This window comes from Larus michahellis, chromosome 3 (genome assembly GCF_964199755.1).
Source record: "Larus michahellis chromosome 3, bLarMic1.1, whole genome shotgun sequence".
Taxonomy (NCBI): domain Eukaryota; kingdom Metazoa; phylum Chordata; class Aves; order Charadriiformes; family Laridae; genus Larus; species Larus michahellis.
In genome coordinates this window covers 79,964,624-79,980,484 of record NC_133898.1, presented here as the reverse complement: position 1 = coordinate 79,980,484, position 15,861 = coordinate 79,964,624, and the positions used below count along the sequence as shown (strand labels likewise).

The following is a 15,861-nucleotide window of genomic DNA, read 5'->3' as shown; positions in this document are numbered from 1 at the left end:
ACTCTGACTCTGCTAGAAGGACTTCAAGCTTTAAGAAATCATTGTATTGATCCATTCTGATTTGTAACAGTTCACCACTCTGGCTGTTCTAAGACAGCCAAGGCCGGCAAGCAAGCTGTATATTCTGTTTTGTAACAGTTCTTACTGTAATATAAAAATCTATTTACTCTGGTAATTATAAATATTAAAACATCTATTTTACTTGCATTCTTTTAAGCGTATAAACTTTGTTCTCCAAACAGTCATTATAACTTTATTATAACTGCATGTTTCACTCAGAGGTATATTGTATTATCTCATTATCAAGTGCAACTCAGCATTCATGAATATGAATCATTAAAATAATATATTAATTAATACTCCAAGTATAATACTTGAAACAAAATTTATTTTGCTGAATTTTCTGATACTGCCAATTTTGGTATCAACTCAAACTGCTCTAATACAGCTAAGTACAACACAGAAGCAAAAATATTAAAACTGTGAACATAGCTTAGAGCATTCTGAAGTGACTACTCTCCTGCAAAGTTTAAGAAACCAGTTTCCTCACAGACTCGCTTTCATCTTTGAAAAGACTACGCAGGCTTTTCTTCTCTTCAGAGTCGCTTGTTTAAAAAAAAATAAAAAAATCTAGCAACGGTGATCCTTCTTTGAAGCAAGGCCTGCCTGTAGTTTACCACAAGCTGAAAGTCTGAGAAAAGAACTACATTTTTGGCTGCTACAATCTCTCTTTCTTCTCTTTACAGCATATGGTACGTCAATTTACTCTACAGTTAGGAAGACTGCTCTTACTGATACCCACCGTAATTAGCTGCCTTCAAATCTTTCTTACAGGCTGGGCCTGTCACTTAATATGACACCTCTCGGAGCTGAGGAAGCCATTGTCCCACTCTCACTTTGGAATCACAATAGCTAGGCATGCTGCAACTCATTCTGGTTAACTGAAGTGGCTGGATGCTTGGGGAATTTTTTTTTTTTTAATAAAAAAATCAGTTGTTCTTTCTTTAAACAGCTATCTGCAGTCTTGATGGATCTATTCTAGGCCCACCTTTTGTGGCATCCAGTTCATTGTACTCTTCTATTAGATCAGACAAAGACGATATGGCTTCAGAAAAACAGCTTTGCTCCATCCCATCTATATGCAGATAATGGTGAAGGTGAGCCTATGAGAATAAAAAAAAAAATAAAATAAAGTCAGTGTTATCCTTTTTCTTGGCACCTAATTCCTTTGGCTCCATAAGTATCATTTAGCCTGCACTAAAGAGAGGGGTGCAAGCAACATAGAAATTAGATTTAAACACTTATATCATGACATCCCTCATTTAAATACTTGTCAACTTGAGTAACAATCCCCTATGGAATCACAGTTAATATTACTGATTTCTTACACATCCATCTTTTCATATTCTGTCTTCTTGGGTACACCTGACCAAATTGTGTATTGCGTTTACGTGGCAAGGTTTTGGTAGCCGGGGGAAGCACGGGGCTGCGGGGGTTGCTTTTGTGAGAAGATGCCAGAACTACCCCCACGTCAGACCCAGCTAGCTCCTGCCAGCTGCAATATGGACCTGCTGCTGGCCAAAGCTGAGCCCATCAGCGATGCTTGTAGCGCCTCTGGGATAGCATCTTTAAGGAAGGGTAAAAAATACTGTACAATAGCTCTGAGAAAGGAATGAGAAAAGTGTGAGAGAAACAGCCCTGTAGACACCAAGATCAGTGAAGAAGGAGCAGGAGTGAAACTGAGCCTGGGAAGAAGGGTGTGGGGTGAAGGTGCTTTCACTTTTGGTTTTATTTCTTGCTATCCTACTCTGTTATTAATTGGCAATAAATTAAATTAATATTCCCCAAGTCAATCTGTTTTGCCCATGACAGTAACTGGTAAGTGATCTCCCTGTCCTTACCTTGACGCATAAGCTTTTCATCCTATTTTCTCCCCCTGTCCTGCTGAGGAAGAGAAGTGAGAGAACAGCTTGGTGGGCACATGGCAGCCAGCCAAGGTCAACCTACCACAAACTGCTGGGAAGATCCATCAGATACAACCTCACTGCTAAAGAAAGTAAGTATATTGGCTGGTAGGTACAGATTAATAAGGGGTTTATGCTTTTCAAGCAGCAGCTGTTGGAATGATTCCTTGATAGGTAACACAAATAAAAATCTTGGGTTGTTACTTTTAGGCTGTCCATTTATGACATTTTTAGGCTGTCCATTTGTGACATTGTCCATTTTGCTCCCCAATAATGCAAGATGCTCATGATTAAAGGCTACGGATGTTATAAGAGTTGTACCTTTTTCTTGTAGAGCTTCATAAATTTGTCTTTGAGTTCAATGAAAGTTGGTTTTACACAGGTGTTGTTTGCTAAAGCCAGAAGGGAATGGGAATGGCCCACGGGAGGTACTGAACACAAACCAGTTTTCCAGCCCTCTTGATTCCAGGAGACAAAGTGCAGGGAAGGCTTCAACCTGTGACACAAAAATGTAGTTACCTAAGGAACGTTAACAACACAAAGTTTAAGTTTCCTTTGCTAACAAACAGTCTGAGAAGGTTAACATTTAAGCTTTCACAACTAAGCAAGTCAGTTCCAACTATCATTTTTAATAGGATATTTTAGACTTCAGACTAAAACACTGTGTCTATTTTAAATTTAAATTGCAAACACTGGTTTTTGTTTGTTAATTTAATGTGTCAGAGTTTGAAAAGTAAAGTTAAAAGCACCCATTTCTATAAAAGGGACTGCAAGCACTCTGAGATTTAGGAGAGGGGACAATCAGTCTACCTGTAGTTTAGAAATAACTAAAATGCTTTAGATTGTCAGAAATTTTCCCCTGCACCCCTGGCTGCCTGTACACTCCATTCTGTACGCAAAGCTTGCCTGCCTTTCCTGTTATTACTATATAGATCAGTAGTGTAAAAGGTAAAAACAGAGTGCTAACAATACAGAGTTGTTAAAATAAGGATGATTCCCTATGTACATTAAAGTAACCATAAAAGAGAGGGGCCTTCTGTTCAGTAAAAATAAACTTCTAAAAACTTACTCCTCCAAAATCTTTTACTGGCAGGAAACCTCTGGAAGGTCAGGCTTTACTTTCTTTTGCATTTCTGAGAACACGAGGAGCAGCACAGGGACACCTAGTCAGCTCCCCTTTATTTGGAAATCCAAGAATGCTGTGACTTATTCTAACTCATAATGTAAATTAATAACACTTTCTTCCCTTCCAAAATTAAGAAAAAAATATTTCTCAGTAAACTGATTTGGTATCAAAATTTTTCAAATTAAAAGTTAGAGTGCCCTGGACAACTGACAACAGTCGCAATAACAAGTTTGCGTGGTATTACAAACCTTTCAATATTTCTGCGAAGGTCTGAAACCTGCACATTTCCTCGAACGAGAAGTGCACAGGCAAGGTAGAGGCTATGCTTGGGATCTGCTTGAATTAGTTGATGATCTCTGCTAAAAGCATCTGAAAACATCTGATCCAACCTAGGTGAAAAGAAAACAGTTATCTGCTCTTACACTAAAGCAGGCTACAAAAGTTCTTCAGAATGCCCACCTTCAGGGTTTAAAAGTTCATAAAATTCTGGAGATAAAGATACATTTAACCTGGGACCATGAATGACAGGAAAACGATTTAAACCTTTATATGTACATATGATGGCTTTATAAGTTTTTAAAAACACACCAGATACATTTTTTCCTCTCTTCTCCCTCATGTTACAAGCCACTGTCAGAGAAGTGGACAGACTAAGAGACCCTTATTACTGCAAATTTAGGTCTATGGTTACAAAGTATTAAAAATATGTAAAAGGAACACAAGGAAAAAAATATTTATAATACATATATCTCATATATAAAATATATACATTTTATATATATTTAATATATATATATTTATATATACTTATAATATATATATATCATCATATATATACTTGACGTTCCAGTTATATGACAATTTGAGTGGACAATCTCACTGCTTGTGAAGGATCTGACAAAGAATACCAAAGTGCTGCTGACCCTTACAGAACTGATTATCTGCCTGTTACACTTCATTATTTAAAAGGATCAACGAATCACACAAGCGCATAATTTTGATCAATGATTTAGGAAAAGACAGACTATACATATTTGTCTACTTATTTTAGTTTTGTCATTGTCATAGTTTAACCCTAGTTGGCAACTAGGGCCATGCAGCCATTCACTCACTCCCCCTCGCCCACAGCAGAGTAGGGAGAAGAGCGAGAAAAAAAACCTCGTGGGTTGAGATCAAGACAGTTTAATAGAACAGTAACGGAAGAGGAAAAAAAAATAATGGTAAAAGAATATACAAAATAAAGTGATGGAATACAACTACTCTCAACACCCAATGACTGGCTGCCCAGCCCATTCCAAGCAGCGAATGCCGATTCCTGCCACATGGCCAATCCCCATTTATATACTGAACATGACGTCTATGGTACAGAATACTCCTTTGTGCAGCTTGTCCTGTCTATGCTCCCACTCAGCTTCTATGGGAAGCTGAAAAAGTCCTTGACTTAATATAAACATTGCTTAGCAACAACTAAAACAATGTGTTATCAACATTATTCTCATACTAAATCCAAAACACAGCAGCTATTAGGAAGAAAATTAGCTCTATCCCAGCTAAACTAGGACAATCATGTATGACTCCTTTAAAAGATGACACTGCAGCTCATATTCTTTCTCTCTTCACCTCTTTAAACAAGTTCCACTGTACTGTGGGATAGCAAAAATGGTGTCTTGACGTGGTTTCTATGGACACATAACATCTAAGCTATTCTTTCCATTTGTTCCAAACTCTCTGCCATCTATCATCTCTATTTCTTTTTTTTTTTTTAATCACCTCTGCCACAATCTGCCTATTAAAAAAATAACTGAATAAAGGAGACAAAGATATTACTGTTCTCACCTCATTGTGAAACATGATCGACTAAGCATCTCCTCATAGTCTACTACCTTCCCTCCAGCATTGTATCGTCTCTGCAGGCTATGGCTTCAAGAGGTTCAACTGATCATCACAACTTGCCATCACAAAAAAAGGGTGGTCCTGCCCCCTTGCCCACTTTGCACACTTCCACCACTTACCCTTAGCTGCCTCTTTTGCTACTTGGACCTTTTGTGACTGAACTTAATTCACTAAAACCAGTAAAATCTATTCTAACTGGTTATTTATCCCACTGACAACGGCAGAAAAATAATCTCACAAAATTTGACAAGTGTCAGCTTATTGTTACAATAAGCTCTTAAATAGTCTCACTGCATCTCCAGACTGAAGATGCCATTGCTTTCCAGCAAATCTAGTTCAGTTCCTCATTTATCTTTACAGTATTCTGAGTCGAGTGCAAAAGAACTTGTGGTGGGGGTTCTATCTAAGTAATACATTTTTCCAACAGAAATATTTCCCAGCAGAGATAACAAAAATACATTTCAAGTTTACTGGCTCAAGCATTATGGAGATAAGGGATGAAGGTTGTTCCTAAAAATCAGCAGGACGAATTTGAAAATGTGGCAGACTTAAAAGTTTTAGAACGTCTACCCTTAGTTTTACTATAGGATGGAATTTTTTTAATGAAAACTAGGGAAGAATCAGAAATTAAGCCTCAAATGTAAAGCTTCCATAATAGTCTTTTCTTACCTTCTAGAAGGTACATTAACATCAGCCAATGTATACAGAGGAGTCAAGCTTGAAACCAAGTAATGAAGTCGAGGAAATGGAACCAAATTCATGCTGATTTCATTAAGATCCATGTTAAGGGAACCTTCAAACCTAGCAGAACTGAAAAATTAACAAACTGTTATAAACTAAGTAAACTACCTTTATAATGTAAACATTCATTAAATCTATTTTTCAACTGTTCTGTACAATAAAGCAGTAAAACAACACAGCGTTCAAGAAACTGTTCGTGTAATTACTACACTTTCACATTTGGCAGTACTGGTGCTATATCTTATTTGCTTACACTTCCCATTACAGAACAATAAATCATCAAGAATGTGACCTTCTTTCCCGATTGTAGTCTTTAGCACTGTTTTTCAGTATGTGGACATAGCTGCTGACTACCAGTTTTAATAAATACCCTGTAATAAAACACACGTGACCCAGCATTCCTAACAAGCTGCTTAAAAGAAAAGCAGGCCAATACTCCAGAAGCATATTTCACTAGGAGTTTCTTGGAGCTATAGAAGGTTTTGGAGAAACAATGATCTGATGGTATTTATAAAATAATACAACTGTCCTAGAAAGGCAAACCTCCCTGGGCTCCATTAGGCATTAATGGAAGATGATATCCTTCTGCCTATAAACCTTGTCTTACTTCAGTTCTAAGACTATCATGGCTAGAGCAACACCACTGCCATCTGAATACTTCCAAATGCTTTAACATTTAGTAACTAATTCTTAAAAAGAGGAGACTTATATCAAATGGAAAACAATATTCTTTGAGTTGATGCAGGCCTGCATATTTGCAGCACACACCACCTCCAGCAATACCACTTTGACAGAGAAATAACCTGTAACTTTACCTTGTCAGGTTCAGCAGCAAGTTGGCTACAATATTATTCATTGCATCAAACGGCTTCTCTTGTACAGTTTTTACACTGCCTGCACTTGATGTTACCAAGCTGTTTTGCTTCACAGTTGACCCTAGTTTCCCAAAATTGATCATCTGATGAATTTTATTAACTATATCAAACAGAGACTTTGAGAGAAGGAAAAAAAAAAAGCATACAAGAAATCTTGAGCGCAGAGCTTTCAAATTCAGTACGCCAATTTTTCATTTCAATTAATGTTAAAGAAAAAGCTAAAACATGGTACTGTCAAATATTATACCTTTGATACATGTAAGTCTACCGTTTGACCAATTCCAATTGACTGAAGTGTTTCTAAAAGTCTGTTCCTTACACGACACAAACATGTCCAGAGCTTGACTCAGAAGTTTGAATTTTATTCAACTATTCAAAATCCTCATCTGCTAAAATTACATTTTAAATTTTCATAATTCCTGTGAAAGCAAAAATATATTCTCTAAATATATTTCACTTTCTCTTGCTTTTTTCATAAGCAAACAGCGAGAGAGTCATAGAAGTTACATACAAATGAGTCTAGTGGTTTGCATGGTTAACTATGCCTATGATGCCCATATCTGTTGGAATTTGGAGTGGTTAGTCATTTCCCTTGCAGGACTCTACTAATACTATGCACAAATTGATTGCTAAAAAAAAATATAGAAGACTCTCAGCCTCAGTAAATAGGAGCTTTTCATTGTTTACCTTGAAATAGACATTAAGAAATTCACTGTAGACTACTTTGAAGGTGCAGAGCAGCTTTTTAGTGATACTGATACTAATTCCAAAAGTTTGCAAGTGACTTAGGAGTTCAATTATTACTTTAAAAAAAATGAAATTACGCTTTTAAAGACTTGGCACTCAAAATCAATGCACAGAAGGAAGAAACACTTCCTATGTGGGGTCTAATAAAAAAAGAAATTGACAGAAATAGAATATTATTTCTTACTTCATTCTCTATTGGTAGCACACAGTCCGCATGTTCATTAAGTTCCTTCATAGCCAGAACACTGTTATATGGAGAAGTAATAACATCATCTTCACCAGAGGGATAAACCGAAGTAACAAATCTATATACTTCTGGGAATTCATCCTCAAGCAGATTTAGTACAAAAGTTCCAAGGCCAGATCCTGTCCCTAATTATGAAGGAAGGCAGAATGAGAAGATAAAAGGTTCCCCACGTTATCTTAAGCCTTAAGTCTCATATGTTGGAAATGTACAACTTTTCAATATTGATGAATATTTTCTGAAGCATTTTGCTGACAGTGGAGGCTACTCAGCTGTAAATTAAGGCAAGGAGGGTTTTCCCAGACAGGAAAATAATTAAGTGATAAAAACATTTCCCATAGTATGAAGTATACAATCCCAAAAAATTCTGCAACCCCAAAATTCCTATTATGTAACCAACATTTTTCTGACCTACTATTTTTATCTATTTTAAAATCTTTAATTTGAATTTTGAAATAAAACATTTGTTTATAAACACTGAACTGCCCCAAACAATTCTTTACTTTCCTTTTGGGGGTTTCTTTATAAAGTCTTCTCGTTGCCAGCCAAAACAGAACAACCCCTCTCCCCCAGCACACACACATTTTTCCTCATTAGCGCTAAACACATAGCACTGAGTTCAGATCAGAGAACTAAACTGTGGTTTTTCTGTCTTGGACAGCTATTATTCTCGGCAGCAGACAGTTCTATCTATGAACAAGACAGCGATTTTCTGCAGTAACAGAAATGATATCTGCAGGGTCTCTCAAATTAAGAAAACGGCCACAAAAAAAACCCTTGACAAAACTCTTGCTTTATATTTAAAGCTATTTTCTGTGTCTTTTTCCACATCATAACCAGTTATAATACATGCTCTCCACATGTTTCTGGGGAAGACTTAGTGGCAATACAGTAATGACACAATTGTCACTGCAAGGGATTCGCCCTTCTGATTTATTAACAAAGTAGCTAGACTGGATTCAAGAGAATTACGTAGAAAGAAAACAGAACAACAAAGTTCTTCTAAACTTCGGTAACATTAGAAGTCTCCTTTCCAAGCCTTTTGGGAAAACTCTTTCCCCACAATTAAAAATAACTTGATTACAACAATGATATCAGTGTTCTGAGGCCACTGTCCCTTCTTCTGACCAGTAATACCTCAGTGTTTCCTCGTATTTGGTATCTGTCTTGATCCACCCACCGCCTCATATTTAAAATTTTAGCTGTATTTTTATTCTGAGTAGCACTTAGTTCATGATTAAGGCTCCTCAGTGCTCTAACAAAACAAGTAATAAATAATTACAGGTCCACTTAATTGGACTGTGTTAAATTTTTTATTCTGCATTCTGAATGATGTAGACTATTACATTGATCTTCTTTTCAAGATCCAGGTTTTTCTTTTTCATCTGTGGCTAGGGTAATTATACTAACCACAATATATTACTTACCACCTCCCATAGAATGAATTATAAAAAAACACTGTAGACAGTCACAATGTTCTGCGGTTTTCCTTAGCTTTTCCACAATGTTTTCCCGGTACCGATAACCATACAGCTTATGACCTACAGCCCTGAGGAGACAAGAAGTCCTCTTAAAAAAAAAAATCCAACAATCAATTTTCAGTGTTTTATTTTAGCTCTTCCTATTTGACATTTTAGAGGTCAGAGTCCAGAGCTGGGTGCAACACCTAATTTGTGAGAGTTGCTAAGCTGTGATTACATCATGTGAACATGGGAATCAAGATACGGTTTTAATTTTGAGGATGTAAGCAGCACTAAGTTTGCAGCTTTGGAGTGTGCACTATTATTTTGAACCAATACGGAAATCAACTCCCATATTGGATGACCAAATTGTAATTATGAAATGAAAATTATACACTCCTTAAAAATAAGGATATCCCTATGTAATACATGTACTGATCTTCCTTTGAGTACTATGTGAGTCAATTGCTACTAGTAATAAAAATACTCCACACAGCTCATTTTCAAAACACTTGCCTGCTAGATGGTGAAGTTACAGGATGCTTTATTCCATGTACTGCACTCTCTTTTGGTACATTTGCTGACGATATGCTTTCCAGTCTGTACTGCACTGAATATTATCAGAGGTGCATTAAGGTCTCAGTGAAAATTTGGAATTGAGTATGTTAATCAACCTTTTTCTGAATTTCTCTTTTTAGCAATATAGTTTCTATGCACAAAGCCAGATTCTGTGGTGCTTAGAAATCAGAACTGCATTTGTTCATAATCTCATTTCCACACTAGTTGCACAGTCTCAAACTGGATTATGGCTTTGAGTTAGCAATGGAAGCAGCTGAATACCAAAGAAACAAAAATAAAAAGCGTGTTCTTTTGAAAAAGAAAATCAAAAAAGAGGAAGAAAAAATAGACAAAATGATGTATCAGCAGAATTATCCTTCTGTAAGGGCTTTTCAAAGCCCTCCTCCAGGCAACAGTGGCTCCAAAGTTTACTGGCAATATGCTGCAGCTCCCCAGGTGCAGAATGAACCAGAAAGCTACTGTTAGCTTCCCTTTTCAAATGCCATCTAATTAGTTGCTAAGAAATGCTTTCTGAAGAGGTTCTCACCAGTTGTTTCCTGAACCAGAAACATCTGTGATAAGCTGCTTGCTGTCAAACACATCCCTCAATGGTCCCTGCAGAATTTCATTTACCACACCCTCCTCCATGTCAATCAACAGTGCCTTTGAGAAAGGAAAGAATTAAAATTCAGTCAGTAAGCAAACCACCCTTCGAAATAGTCACACAAAGAAATATAAAGTGATTTACCATATAAAAGGTATGTTGTTTCTACTGCGCTACAGAGAATTTTTTTTCAGTTGTTAACTAGGAGACCAACTAGATTCACCTTGTCTGATTTGCTAGAAGTCGCTCAAGAGGACAGTGTTTCAGAAAAATGCAATTTTTTTTAAACTTTTATAATATTTTGCCCCAATACTTCAGAATAAAGAAATTAAAGCATTTTTATGTTTCAAGTTTTCTTGCTTCTTAATCACTTCAAGTGGCTTAAAGAAATCCACTCCTTAGAAAACTTGGTTGGTAATATCTGCAATCATTTTATTAAAATTATAAAGTAAATTACTCAACCAGACTGAAGCAACCTGCATTACTCCACAGAACCATAAAAGTTACTATTAGAAATTTTACTATTCAAAGTAGTATTTGAAAACCTATGCAAACATAAGGACCTTATGAAAATTCATACACAGTTGGATGTAAACATGCGATGTAAAAAGAACGACCTTTATAGATTGCCTTACTCGTGCTTTTAAAGAATAGATTTTTCCTTTGTAAATATCAGGACCATCACCACCACTTCTGGAAAAAAAAAAAATCCAAGCTCAGAATTGTAATAGAAAATAAGGCAATATATATTTGCTAAGAAAGACCTCATAATTCCCTAAAGCAATAGAATTACAGGACACAATCTCAATCAGAATCATCCTAAGCAGTTACTTCAGGAAGCTGATAACATAAGCCCTTAAAGTTTACTCTCAGATACAGCCTCTGCTCTGTGGCAATTCTACAAGCATTGCCAAAACTTGAAAGGATTATCTTCTATCCAGCACGTGGTATATCTGCATCATATAATGGAACAAAGTGCACCAAATAGCACCACAGGCTTTCCAATGGGGGGTGGTACAGTACTGTACTACTGCCTGAGGTGTGAAAGCTGTATAACTGCAGTAGCACAGCACTGTGCTTGACTTATTTTGACATTAAGATTTACCAGTCCAGAAATCATGACATAGCTTAATTTTCCTTTTATTTCCGCGCCCCCCCCTCCCCCTGCCGAATTGCTTGCATTGACCCAACCTAGGGCATTACGCATTGTACAATTACATTTTTTCCACACCACAATGAATGCTGGTGCTTCTGCACTCAAAGGGTGAGATACTCCAGTCAGACCAAACTTTATTCAACTTAGGGAAAAAAGGCAGGGATACTGGAAGACGGATCTAATTCTCCCCTCAATTATTTACCTGCTTTGGGGGATGGTCAAGCCGAAATTTAAAGTATCTCTTGGACCATTGTACGGTCAAACACAATAATATTCCAAAAACATCAGCTGTAATTCACTACAGCATCAAATGTTCCGTCCCATCAGAAATGAGGGAAAGAGAGTACGGGGCTGCACTGCATTCCTCAAGGATCTTCCGGCCCCCCACTCAAAGTTCTCCGGACACTTCTCATTAGCTGAGCAACTCACATCAGCCTCCAGTACTCATGTGATTCCTCTAGCTTACACAACTCTGTATACGAGTCCACTATAGTACCAGCAAATCCATCTAGAAAAGTTCTATTTCTCTTCAGGAACTAACAAAACTCAAAGAAGAAAAAACCCACCAAATCAACACTTCATTTACTTACTATTTCCTTTGTGGTCTTTCATGCCAACCCATACTTTCAATCACTTTGATTCAATTGCTGAAGAAAATCCCCACGTTCCCTAGAAACCCCTAAGCTTGAGACATGCATTTCTGCATATAAAACCATACATATGTGTAAGCACATTTCCAATATTACAGAGTTTAATAACCACAGTAACCATAATAAGTCTGTCTGGTTCTTCCAGAGCGTTGTTCATAGCTATTTCTGACAGGATAACCCACCTGGATTAATTATTTTGAACAATGGTATGGCATAGCATAGAAGACTGAAGTTTGTCACTTTTGTGACATCAGGTTTTATGCCTGCAAGTACCTGGCAGGTGAACTAGTTCTTCCTGATAAAATCAAAACAAACGCCACAACAATAACAAAAGGACAAGACCTCACAACACGAGCAACAGCGTTTGAAACCACTCTCCCTAACTAAATTATGGTTCAAGGATAGAGTTAAAAGAGGGGACTGTTTCAGCTCCTGAAAAAGACGAGATTTGAATAATCATTCTTCTGTTTCACAGGTAGGGGAATCTTCCTTGAAACTTCTACAGTATTCAGTGAGATAAGTTCTTCCTCTTTACAAAGAGAAAACAGATGTTTCTATTGCAGCCAAGCATCCTAGGAAATGCCCACAAGGAATGACAATGATGCATTCCAATGCACTTGCATGTGCTTTCAAAGAGGTAAAATTTGAGACAAAATAATTAGTATTTCAATACTATTTCAGTTAAAATTGCATGCTGCATTGCAGCCTTGCCATATGATGGAAGGAAACAGATGATGGCCAAATGCTTTTTAATTAACTAAAATGCAACAGCAATATCCAAGTGCACAACTGTTTTATTCTTGCAAACTGCAGGGATTTTTGTAACTGGATAGATAAGAGATGACTGAATGCTCTTGAGGTACAAATTGGTTAACTCTAAAAAAGCCAGACCCATAGCCACCACTCTTTGTGTAACAAACTTGTCAGATAAAAAGGATTTAAAAACTGTCATGACCTTCTCTGACTGCCTTATATACAATTCCTCTTACAACTCCTATACAACAAGAAATGCTGCTAAGTTGGTATTCAGTAAGCTTGCAGTCTGATCATGATTTGCAACAGAAAAAGCTATCAGATCCTGACTGTCAATTCTTGGGACAGAGGGGAAGGAAAACAAATCCAAACACTTTCAACACATTTAACTACTGAAGTAAGCATAGTTGAAATTGAAATGTAAAGATAGTGTTTTGAGGAGAATACAAAAAAGCAAAATCTTTTTCTAGCACAAACTAAATGTGACCTGAAACTAAGAAAACTGTAACTTAGGTTAAGATACTAGAATCCTTGATCTACTGTGTTAAACTCATGAGCTGCTTGATAAAAAGACTTACCTTGTATCTACATTCCTAAAGAAACTGCTTAATGCTTCATCATAAATTCCTTTCTAAAAGAAAACAACATGACATAAGGCGATACGTAACATCAGAAATTCTCAGTGCTTTTTCATAGAATAATTTAAAAGTTGGAATAGACCTCTGAAGGTCACCTGTCAAACCACCCCACTCAAAAAAGAGTGAAAGTCTATGTTGCAAACAACTAGCTGTAGTCAGCACTAAAAAGAACGTTTCATTGAAGCATCAGCTTGATATTAAAAACTGACAGGAGGATGTAACTAGGAAATTAATTTTTCAGCACATGATTGAACAACTACTCTTCCTTCATTTTTAAAGATTTGGGATTTTAGTGACGATCCCAATGCAATTATTAAATTGAATAGCTAACTCAGTTCCTCACTGATACAACACAGTTCACCATGGGCTCCATTTCCATGACACCAACATCCAGGAAGTTCTGTGAAAAGGAAAGTACATCACACTGTATCAGTGATTGCTAAACTTCCTGCTGACGGGTGGCGTGGAAATTACTTACTCCACTATAAAGCTAAAGAGACCTGTCAAGCTTAAATACTTTAGGATTATTATTTTACAGACTGCTTACCATACTCCTAAAGACCTGATGAAGCAGAATTTGGAAGTCACTGTTCCCTACAAAACTAAAACAAACAGACTCTCCATATGCTTATGAACTTCATCCATTGCCTTTTTACAGCTGCTCCAACAGAAGGCATTGAGAAGGACTGCTCATCATTATCTGTTAACATAAGGTGTTTACCAGGAAATAGTATCTTTATCGTCATGGCAAGAAGGGTGCATTTTTGTTGAAGGTACCCAGCACAACCCTATGCCGTCTTTACGCTGCTATTTTGGTCTGCACAACTGTACAGTGAGTCACTGCACGGCATCTGCTAACATAAAGGTGGGCTTTGGTGGGCCGCTTTTGTACTTTACCACGCCGGGGCAAAGAACCTGCATTGAACAAAGCTCTCTTTTCACTCATTGCCTCAAACCGGGGTGACATCCTGGGCTTTTCAAGGTGGAAAGGCTGGAGAAAGCAGATCTGAATTAGAGATGATCAGTTAAACGGTATAAAAACCCTGGGGGATAGTTTTGCTCACAACGAAGCGGCCTGGGTTTAACCAAATAAACACTGTGCTTTGTAGTCACGGTAAAGAACACGGAACGAAGCGAGGGCCACCGCTGGCCCCCTGAGGGCGAGAGCGAAAGGCGTCTCGCCCCAACCGCCGCCCCGCTCCGGCCAGCAACGCGGGGAGCTGAGGTGAGGTGAGGTGAAGCGGGAGGCGGGGAGGAAACGGGACCGTTACCTTGTTGACCGCGGCGTGCTCCCGCAGCGCCAGGTCCCAGAAGCGGCAGCCCACCTGGTTCCCGCACTGGCCCACTGCAACGGGGATAGACAGACGGATCAGGCACAGGAAAGGGCGCGGGGGGGTGAACGGGGCTCCGGGCACTACCCTTACCCTGCACCACCACCGACTGGGTCATGGCTGACCGGCCGGCGGCTGCCTCCTCTTTCGAACTCGGCGCCCGGAAGCTGCTCCCGCTTAATGGCCGCGGCGGGCGGGCTTCTCCAACGGCTCTGCCTCCTTCCCCCCGCCTTCCTCCTGCGGTGGAACGTCCCATCGGGCGTTCGCCGCCTACCCATCGCGAGTGGAACGTTCCATTAGGGGGCGGGGGGGTGTGGGTGTGTGGGATCTCCTGAGGGCCCCGCTGAGGCCGGCGGGCCCGACGGACGGCAGTGTGAGGGAGCGGCGTGTGGGTGCTGATCCTGACCGCCGGGACTGCTGCTGTAAGATTCAAGGGTTGGTGTAAGAATAAGTGTGCACTGAAAGAAGCTGAGGGAGTAGTAAGGTGCCTGTCTCCTGTTTGGCAGTAGGGAAATGGTGGATGCGGTGAGGTACCACCAAACTGGGTGCAGGCCTGAGGGTGAACCTGTCAGGGGCTACAGGGTCTTTGCTAAAGCCCGAGCACGGGAGACATGGCAAAGGCCTCAAATGAAGTCTTTCTGTGGGAGAACAGAAATATTTCCATACGATACAGTTCATTTCCTTTTACGGCTAAAAACGGGTGAGATGATGTGCTTTATTTTCCCCAAATACATCATTCAGAGTGATGGTGTGAAATGTGCCAAATGATACGAAAATACAAATTAAAAATTAAGTGAAAAAATGGTCATGTGGAAATGCTGTAATGATGTACCCTCCCATCAGGCTTGCAAACTATCTTCCTTTAAGCTCAGTTTGACATTTCTTATGCAAGTAATTGTCCACAGTGCAATTAGGAGGTGCTTTTGCCTGTGTTGAACATGGCAACTTTGGGACTGAAAATGAGAGACGAGAAATGTAGAGATGCCATTGTCTCAGCATGCTAAGACTGGTCCACAGCATAGCTGCGCTGCAAAATCATGTAAGGAATGCGTGATACGCAAACCAGCCCCTTGCAGAAAGCTCTTGTGTGACACAGATGGCATTTCTGCTTCCTGTGGGAG

General features: G+C 38.8%; 1 protein-coding gene across 2 annotated transcripts; it reads right to left on the bottom strand.

The window, feature by feature from the left end:
- Nucleotides 1-368: 368 nt before the first annotated feature.
- TUBE1 (tubulin epsilon 1) lies at nucleotides 369-14,933 on the bottom strand. 2 transcript variants are annotated; one of them, XM_074578320.1, is made up of 12 exons: nucleotides 14,834-14,933; nucleotides 14,681-14,754; nucleotides 13,350-13,402; nucleotides 10,848-10,905; nucleotides 10,156-10,271; nucleotides 9,018-9,139; nucleotides 7,531-7,718; nucleotides 6,540-6,715; nucleotides 5,653-5,793; nucleotides 3,339-3,479; nucleotides 2,286-2,460; nucleotides 369-1,163 (listed from the first exon to the last, which is right to left on the bottom strand). In XM_074578320.1, exons 1-12 carry the CDS (start codon nucleotides 14,856-14,858, stop codon nucleotides 1,005-1,007), a joined length of 1,428 nt encoding a protein of 475 aa, XP_074434421.1. In that variant the 5' UTR covers nucleotides 14,859-14,933; the 3' UTR covers nucleotides 369-1,004. The 2 variants fall into 2 exon arrangements, with proteins under 2 accessions (XP_074434421.1, XP_074434422.1); XM_074578321.1 differs by lacking the exon at nucleotides 13,350-13,402 and having other exon boundaries at nucleotides 14,834-14,897.
- Nucleotides 14,934-15,861: the final 928 nt, after the last annotated feature.